Genomic DNA, 9,267 nt, shown 5'->3' with positions numbered 1-9,267 from the left:
CGGGTGTTTTGCTGTGCTTCGCTGTGTATTAAAGCAGAAGGCTCAACGATGATGCCTAGGGGCTGGGTGGGCGGGGCAGGTAGAGAGATGCCCCCCACAGCGGGACGGAAGTTGCTGCTGGAGGATCTGGAAGTAAATGCTTAGGTCCGCACCCGGAAGAACGTTCGACCTCCCTCGTAATAAAAGAAACGCAAGCCGCATCCCCGAGGAATGACCATTGTCCCCTCTCCCAAGAATGAAAGCCCGCAAGTGAGAAAACGCGCGGTGGCTGCGCGACTGCGGGGAAATGGCCCCAGCGTTGCCGAGCGGTTCAGTTCCTTTTGCAACATCCGTGAAAATCTGTCTCCCAGCCACCTCCGATCCTCCTCACCCAGCTTCCTCTACACGGAGCAAGGCCGTGTCTCCACGGTCTTTTTCCGCTGTCTGCGGGGACCCTGTCCTCGCTCCATTCCAGACCCGGCTTTCAAGAGCCAGGAAGATCTGGGCAGTCAGTGCTGGTCCCCACGTGGCCCGGGAGAGCGAGGTGGGGCGTGGCATTGATGACCTAGGGATGGCCAAGCTCTAACCATGGCTTTGAATCCTTCCATTTTTTTTCCTTTGCTGAGAGAGAGTCCCCTGTGCCAGTCTTCCTCTACCTTTGTGTGTGGGTTGGGGCCACAGCATGGCCGTGGCGTGGTGTAGGTCCGCCCCTGGGAACCCAACTCTGGCCGCCGAAGCAGAGCGCACCGGTAGGCCCCGTGGGCGGCCCCTGAATCCTTCAACTTAATAGCTTCCAATTACTTGGTGCTTTAGTCTCTATTAGTTATTTAGAAGTATATTTCTTAATTTCCGAAATAGGGAAATTTCTAGTTTTCTTTGAGTTTTTCATTTGTATTTTAATTGCATTGTGGTCATAGAATATACTGTCAGAATTAAATCCTCTGAAATCTATAGCTCAGTATATGGTCAAGTTTCGTAAATACTTTACGTGGAAAAAAGTATGTATTCTATAGGGGTTGTATGCATTGTACTAAGTTTTGTAATCATGTTATTCAAATCTATATTATTTAATCGTCTATAGTCATTAATTTTTTGTCTGAACTATTAGTTACTGAGAAAGAGAGATTTGTCTATTCTGTCAATTTTTCTTTATATATTTTGAGGCTACAGTAATAAATGCATAAGACAGAATTCTATCTTCCTGGAGAACTGAACTTGAACACTTATGAAGCGTTCGCTTTATCACAAATACTGCCGTTTGTCTTAGGGTATAGGAGCTTCAATAACACAATATCATCAGCTTGCTTTGATTTAGTTTGTACGTGAAGCATCTTTTTCTGTTCTGTATTTTCATACTTTCTGTATCCTTCTGTTTTAATATCTCTTTGAAAGAGATCCACTTGAGATTTCTTTAATCTAGTCAGATAATCTCTACAGATTAATAGGAATATTTAATATAATTACTGATTTAATATACTTTTAATTTATCTTAATTATATTTAATATAATTACATTTAATTTTATTTACATTTAATATAATTACTGATTTACATTTAGTATATTTACATTTAATATATTTACATTTAATAGTTTTTACCTTTAATATAATTTAAATGTAATTTAATTTTAATTTACATTTAATTTTTAATTTAACATAATTTTAAATTTAATTTCTTCTATTTAACTTTTCCTTTTAATGTAATACAAATTTAAAATGTAAGAATTTAATTTTTTTCCAGAATATGAGTTGCATGTAACATAATTAAATTTATATTTAATACAGTTACTGACATATTTGGATCTGCATCTCCCATTCTAACAGGTTGTTCCTTTTGTTCTGCCTGTTGTTGCGTTTCTTCTCTTCTTTTGGGTGGCTTTATTATTGTTATTAGCATATAATTTTATTTATATTAATAATAGATTAATATCAAATTAAACAATGTAATTGTTTAATTAAGAGTTAATAAAATTATATTAATCATAAATATAAATTAAAAATTAATATTATTATACCTTCTTATATTCTGTTATTCCAGTATTTTCCCTCTCTTAGTTTGGAAGCTGTACCCTGGTTTAATATTCTTTTAGTAATTAACCTAGAAATTACAACACTACAACTACTTGACTTATCAACACTACTATTACTTTTACCTTCTTTCCAGAAAATATTTTAGAATTCTTTTACATTACCACTGCCAATTATTACTCTCTCAACTCATCTCCTTTGCTTTCAGTTCTCTTGGACACATACATCTGAGGAGAATTGCTGGGTCATGTGATAACTGTATGTTTAGAGTTTTGAAGAGTTACCAAGCTGTTTTTCAAAGTAGCTGCACCATCTACAATCCCAACAGCAAAGCATAGGGGTTCCAATTTCGCCACATCCTCATCAACACTTGTTATTGTCTGTCTTTTTCAGTCTGGCCGTCCTAGCAGCTGTGCAGTGTTACTGCCCTGTGAGGATGTGCGTGTCCCTAATGGCCTTAAGCATCTTTTCTTGTACTCGTTGGCCATTTGTATACCTTCTTTGGAGAAATGTCTGTTTGAATCCTTTGCCCTTGTAAGAATTGTTTACTTGTCTTTTTATTGTTGAGTTGTAAGAATTCTTTATATACTTTGGATATAAGTCCCTTACCAGATAGATGATTTACAAATGTTTTCTCCCATTCTGTGGGTTGTCTGTTCACTTTCTTGATGGTCTCCTTTGAAGCACTCATTTTTAATTTGATGAACTTTATTTTTGAAGAAATAAACATTGCAGATAGAGTTCACATTCCCTTTTTATCCCTTTTTGATCCAGTTTCTCTACCTTCCCCCCACAGAGATCACCACTATTCTGAATTTGATCTTTATAATCCCCTAGCTTTCTTTTTGCAATTGGGTAAAATACACATAATATAAAATTTACCATCTTAACCATTTTGAAGTGTACAGGTCAGTGGCATTAAGTCCATCCACATTCTTGTGCAACCATCACCACCATCCATCTCCAGAACTTTTTTCATCTTGCAAAACGGAAACTCTGTACCCATTAAACAGTAACCTACCATTTCCATCTCACGGCCCCTCGTAACCACCATTCTACTGTCTGACTCTATGAATGACCTAAGTACTTCGTGTGAATGGAATCACACAGTATTTGCCCTTTTATGATTGGCTTATTTCACTTAGCATAATGTCTTCAAGATTCATCCATGTTGTAGCATGTGTCCAAATTTCCTTCCTTTTAATGGCTGAATAATATCCCATTATAAATATAAAATCACATTTTGTCTATGCATTCATCCATCAATGGACACTTGTTATAACTTTTGGAGTCTGTTTGTTACTAACCCAGTAGGCTAGATCTACTGTTGGCCTCCACCCCCTGTATCATGTTTAAGTGGATGCTAATTACTTATATTCTTTAGAGGCAGCCTGGCTACAGCAGGGGTCAGCAGACTGCAGCAGCAGACCAAATCTGGCCCACTGTGCCTTTAGAAATAGAATTTTATTGGAACACAGTCACACACATTCGTTTATGTATTGTCTATGGCTGCTTTCATGCTACAGCAGCAGAGCTGAGTAATTGGGACAAAGACCATATGGCAAAGCCTGAAATGTTTCCTATCTGGCTCTTTAAGTTTGCTGTTTCCAGGGCTGTAGTGACAAATAGACTCCAAAATGTCTAACAGCTCAAAGACAAGTTTATTCCTCTTTCACACAATAGACCGAAGCGGGCACCTTTTCTCCACGTTTGATTCTCGGACACAGGATGCTTCCACTTGGTGGTTCTGCAACCCCCTAGGGCATCCACACCATTTGCCTTGAGCTGGTAGAAGGGGACAGAGAACCTGGAGGGGACACGCCTACTCCTTTAGCCTTGGCCCAGAAACGAGACACATTCTTGACCTGTGACCCTTTGGCAAGAACTATGTTCCAAACAATATCTCCATGCAAAGGATGGGACTCTGGGTCCCTGGCCTTGCGGTCTCCTTCTGGTGACAACTCTAAGCTACAAATGGTAGTGGACAGCTAGCTGTCTCAGCCATGCAAAGAGGAGGCAGGATGGAAGAGGACTAGAGAGCAAGCCTATATGGCTTGATTTTGGGAGCTGGGGCTTGTTCAGCCTGGAGAAGACCAGACAAAATATTACATCATCACATCCTCAAGTATGAGGAAGCTGCCCTGAAGCAGAGAGAACAGCTTTTGACTGGTACCAAATGCCAGAATTAGGACCAGGGCTTTGAAAGACAGATAAAGCGAAGTATCGTGGAGTAGGAAGCTAAAAGGAGAAGGAGAGACTCTTTCCTCAGGATACGGTTAGACCAACTCATGCAGTCTTAACCCGGGCCAAGAGTTGAGTGTTGTTGGTCTGCCGACTCCCTGATACGATCTGAAAGTTTTTACACGTACATGCATTTCTTTGTGAGCTTTCTTAAGATTCCAAGAATTCTCTGACCCCAAAAAAAGTTACAAACAAAACTAAGTCTGGTCTGAAATTCCTTCCCTGCCCTGGAACTTGCTGAATGGGGGCAGCCACAATCCATCACAATGAGTTTATTTGAAGGAACTGGTCGCGTATGTAGGCTATTTTGGTTTCCGTTTTTCTATTTTATTAATATAAAGGCTAGTTTCCCCATCCAAACCCAGAAATCAGTGGAGAGAAATAACAAAGGAAAAATCCCTAAGCCATATAATAAAAACCTGGGAGGGCAGGCTGGGTGTGTGTGTTGGGGGGCGGAACCGACAGATGACCAGCCATCGAGGATAAGGTGGACATGTGGGAGGTGTTGGAACTGTCCAGCACCCCGTGGGCATCCTCTCACCATGGGGGCCTTCTTTGGGTCTTCACCAGCAGGACCATGGCACGCAGCCTTCAATACAAGAGCTTGTAAACTGTGGCACTGTTCTTGGAGCCCGTGACCAGATACTGGTTGTCAGAGGACACATCGCAACACAGGATTTCTGTAGACTCCTCTACCTAGAGAGAAAGAGGGGCCAAAAGAGGGACAAATGCAGGGGCCAGGCTTGGGTCAGAGGTGAAGGCTTCATTTAAGGCTGTTTCAAGCTCAGCGTAGACCTGAGGCTCGGTCTGGAGACAGGGAGGGTCTTAGGGGGCTCAAGGTAGAGACCACGAGTTCATAAGACCTTGGGTCATCATTCCCCCTGAACTATTAAATGGGCCTGGATGCCACCTCAGAGGTATTTTCCTGCACTATCTCCGGGACCTGAGAACTGAGATCTGGGGCCATAAGCTGCAAGTGCCTAGGTTTATGCATCCCGCCTTCCAGTACCTGAAACAACCTTTGCAGAGAAGGTGCGGCCAAGCAGTGGATCGACTCGTCCAGAGTGCTCACAAAATAGCTCCCTGGCGAAGGAAAGACAGATGGAAAAGGCCAGAGATCGGGCCTGCGCTCCAGTCCCAGCTCTGTTCCAGACTCCACTGGGGAAAGGGCAACTCTCTGCCTCAGTTTCCCATCTATAAAAATCAGAGGCATGACCCAAAACATTCCCTCGTGCACCCCCACCCTCCTGCCACAAACAGGATCCTGGTAAGTATCCGTGAACACTAGTACAACCAGGTGGGGCTCCATGCCTCCTCCACCTGCCGCATCTTCAGGCTGCCATTCTGTGTGGGAAGCTACCATCACAGCCAGAGCCAGAAAAGGAGAGGGAGTGATTGGGGAAAGGAGATCGGAAAGGTGGCCAGGCTCCAAGAGGGAGAAACACTGTGGGGGGAAGGAAGCAGACACGGAGGCGAGAACAGCAGGAAAGTGGATGCCTGGGTCTCCTAGTGTTGGGGCTGGAGAGGGAGGAATTAAGAGTCTGAAATCTGGCTGGGCCCAGACTCTACAGGTGAGTGGACACCCTGTAGCGTGACGGGACACCCCCAGGTGTCACCTGGCTCCTCACTCACCACAGGAGGCGAACTTGAGGTTGTGGTGGTGGATGTATTTATGTACGACAGCCTTAAACTTCTCCTTCCGGTGCGAGTGTAGGATTATGATGTCACTGGTTCTCAAGCCCACTAACATCCATTCCTCACTGGGGTCGTGAGTGATGCTGAGGATCTGTGTGGAAGGAGGTTTGGAGTCAGCGCTCCAGGCTGCCAGTGCCATCATTCATGCCCACCTCTTCAAACTCAGACCCTGCTCCTGCGGGCACCCACAACTCCCTGTCCCTGGGGACTGCACTCAGTCCAGTGGTGGCTGACCAGGCACCTCATGCTGTAAATCGTGTTGCTGCAGCTTCTGGTAGCTCCTCAGGTCCCAGGAATACAGGCTGGTGTCTTCACCTCCTGTCCAGAACTTATTGCCGACGATGTCCACACATCGGGACCCATATTCAGGGACTTCGTGCTTCCTGGTGGGAAAACAACTCAAAAGGTCAGGCACTGGTGGGACCCCTGGAAGTTTCAGGCCCAGGATGCCCCCAGGAGGACCCCAGATATATTCTCCACACTGACTCACCTAGTCCCACTGCACAGAGGGGAAAGCGGGGTCCAGAAGGGGACACATGCTTTGCCAAAGGCCTCACCATGAAGCCCTCCCCCAGGTCTTACCTGATCAAGATTTGGTTCTGCAAATCCCAGATCTCAACAAATCCTTTGAAACAAGCCAAGCAGATCTGGGCATTGGAGGAGATGGCCAGGGAATAGCACACGGGGCCTGTGGAGGCCAGCTGTGCCCGGATGCGGGGTGTGGGTGCCAGATCCCAAAGAGTCAGGGTCCGGGACAGACCCCCGGTGATCAGGCTCTGCTCATCGGGGAACAGCTTGCAAGTGAGGACACAGTTCTGATGGTCCTGTAGGAAAGGTTTACATTCTTGTGTCACCTCCTCAAAGCACGGGCTCCGAGTCTCATGACAGATGTCATGTCTGGGTCCCCAAGCCCTTCTGGAACACCCCTCACCTGAAAGTTCAGCTGGGCCTGAGGGGCCTTGTCCCACGCATGCAGAGCACTCGCATCCCACACCTTGATGTAGCCCTGGCCACACGTGTACACGTGGTGAGTTGAGCCGCCGATGGCAATGGCATAGACTTTCTTTCCGTGGCGGAGTCTGCCAACCTTCCAGGATTCACGTGGGGTCCTCTGTCTGACCACCACTTCATCTGGAATGGGAGGCTGGGGAGAGGAGAAGGTGGGTGGCCCTGAAAGGGTCGTAGCCCTGGCCTATCATCATTCACAGGGGACAGCCTGCCCCGTCCTCTGACTAAATTCCTAACCATTCATCCAACAGCTCTTGACTCCTAGGCAGAACAGTGCTCATTTGGGGTCCCCAGACCACTGACATCCTTCTGCACTAGCCCAGATGTGCCCACGTTTCCCTCCTTGACAAACAGGGCCACGGTTTGAGACAATTCTGAGCACCAGCCAGCAATGGGAACAGAGGCTGGTTCAGAGTCCCCTAGGACACAGCTCTAGGAGAAGTGACACTGTGAGCTGAAGACCCTACAGATTGGTGGTGGGAGAAGGATGGATGGCAGCCTCGTTCAAAAGAAGCTGGGAGCCACAGGACACCCACCACTTAGAAGAGAAAGAATGAGAGTGTGGACACAACACACGCCCTCTCCTTCTTCCCACTAGCTTCTTGTTTGGGGGGTAAAGGGGAAGGGAAAGATTCTAAGTTAAAAAAAAAAAATAAGACCCTTACAATTGCTCTGAGGAATGATAAGACTTCTTCACTGGGAGGCGGCGAAGAGCAAGGCTGGCCTGCAGGGAAACATCAACACCCAGCGCTCACAGAGACGGCCTCTGGCAGCAAGAGACCCAGCATTCGGGGAGAAGGCTGTGCTCCAGACACCAAGGCCTCATTCCTGGTCCCCCATCTCAGGCCCAGCTTTGGGCTACCACCCTCCCTGCCACACGATCCCAGCTGGGACTTACCAAACTCGGATCCTGGTAGGACGCTATGACAAATGGAGAGGGGAGAGGAAGGACACAGCGTGAATGGAGCTCCGTGCCAGAATCCCCTCTCCCCAGGACGGTGCGCCGCCCTCCACCAGTCTGGTTCAAGTGAGACCCACCTGGGGCTGAACTCGGCTTCTTCCCCTGGCTCCGCCTCAGAGAGCCAACCGGCCTGGAGCTCAGACCTGTCCAGGGTCTGGAGGGCCCACTGCTGCGGAGTCATGGAGCTCATCTCCTGATACACCGGGCTGTGCTGCATCGGGGGGCCCAGGGACGGCGGGGGCGTACCATACACCCCATACAGCTGGGACTGTGCTGGATGCTCATGCAGAGAGGCAATTCCAGAGCTTTCTGGCACATTCCTCCTCTCCTCTGGTTCATCATAAATTCTGAGTATACCGAAGGAGTCCTCTTCCTTCTCTCCACTCATGTTCGGAGATGGAGGATATGCCTGAGCCACCCGGTTCTAGGGTTTGAGATAGAAGCCCGTCAAACAGATCCTGGGGTCCCAATTTGTCCTGATCCCCTGTAGCAAAAAAGAGAAAGGATGCAGATATGCAGATGCACTGTGGGGTCTATCCAGAAGGGTCTGAGAGCACCTCTCTTGGTGAGAGGGTTCAAAAGATTGGTTGCCGACTAACTTTTTATACTAAACGTTGGCAGCGATAGTGTTAAGGGCGGAAGTCTCACACAGACACTTTGAGATGTTAGTACCAGGCATTATATTTTTCCTTCTAGACACACAGACTGTGTTTCCGGTCCTACAAAATCAAACCCACCCTTCCATCTGGCTGTGTACTTTTCAAATGAGAGCTCATCCCGTGTGTCAATGAAACAGGAAGACAGCAGGAAACTCCACACACATCACGGGGTCTCCTGCCCCCTTGAGGGGACAGCGAGGAAGAACTCGAAGAGGTCATGTGAAGGTGAGGTTCCATGAGGATGGGGTGAGGTTGCACAATGATGAAGAGGTTGGCCGGTGGTGATATTAATCTTTCCTACCCTGTGGGATAATTCTGAGAACCAAATGGAACCACCCATGTCGAGGACTCAGAACTATATAAGGCTAGCGGCCAACACTCAATAAATGGCAGGGAGTGTGTTTATTTGTGGGACTGTGCCAGGGACCAGAGCTTTGAGGATTTAAGGCAGACCACGTGCCTTCCTTCAGGAAGCCCAAGAGCGAGCCCTAGAAAGGCCCTGGGGGGACCAGCGTTCCATTACAGAGCACATCAGAAGCCTTGGGGACAAAGTGGTGGGTGGGGCTAGAGAGGGGATCTTCCAATTGCAACCAATGCCTTGAGGACCAGGCTCAATCCTCAACTCCCAGACACCCCGTCTCCCCGAATGCTCCAGCAGATACCCCGGGAACCCAGGCTGCTGCCCTTGGGAAGACGCA

The 9,267-nt window shown here is 47.1% G+C and overlaps 1 protein-coding gene across 1 annotated transcript; it reads right to left on the bottom strand.

The window, feature by feature from the left end:
- Window positions 1-4,837: 4,837 nt before the first annotated feature.
- Window positions 4,838-8,298, bottom strand: TLE7 (TLE family member 7). Its single transcript, XM_046681551.1, has 9 exons — window positions 7,988-8,298; window positions 7,848-7,870; window positions 7,615-7,673; window positions 6,873-7,085; window positions 6,524-6,765; window positions 6,183-6,324; window positions 5,879-6,032; window positions 5,256-5,329; window positions 4,838-4,942 (listed from the first exon to the last, which is right to left on the bottom strand). Exons 1-9 carry the CDS (start codon window positions 8,296-8,298, stop codon window positions 4,838-4,840), a joined length of 1,323 nt encoding a protein of 440 aa, XP_046537507.1.
- Window positions 8,299-9,267: the final 969 nt, after the last annotated feature.

The sequence above is a fragment of the Equus quagga genome, chromosome 13 (genome assembly GCF_021613505.1).
Source record: "Equus quagga isolate Etosha38 chromosome 13, UCLA_HA_Equagga_1.0, whole genome shotgun sequence".
NCBI lineage: Eukaryota > Metazoa > Chordata > Mammalia > Perissodactyla > Equidae > Equus > Equus quagga.
The sequence above is the reverse complement of the archived record's forward strand: the minus strand, read 5'-3'. Positions and strand labels throughout refer to the sequence as shown.

Bases quoted from the DNA above. Each gene is read 5' to 3' on its own strand.
- TLE7 (XM_046681551.1), bottom strand. From the start codon at position 8,298: ATGAGTGGAGAGAAGGAAGAGGACTCCTTCGGTATACTCAGAATTTAT. The intron at 7,871-7,987 runs GTGGGTCTCACT...CATTTGTCATAG, and splicing joins GAAGCCGAGTTCAGCCCCAG to CGTCCTACCAGGATCCGAGT. The intron at 6,325-6,523 runs GTAAGACCTGGG...TTTTCCCACCAG, and splicing joins CAGAACCAAATCTTGATCAG to GAAGCACGAAGTCCCTGAAT.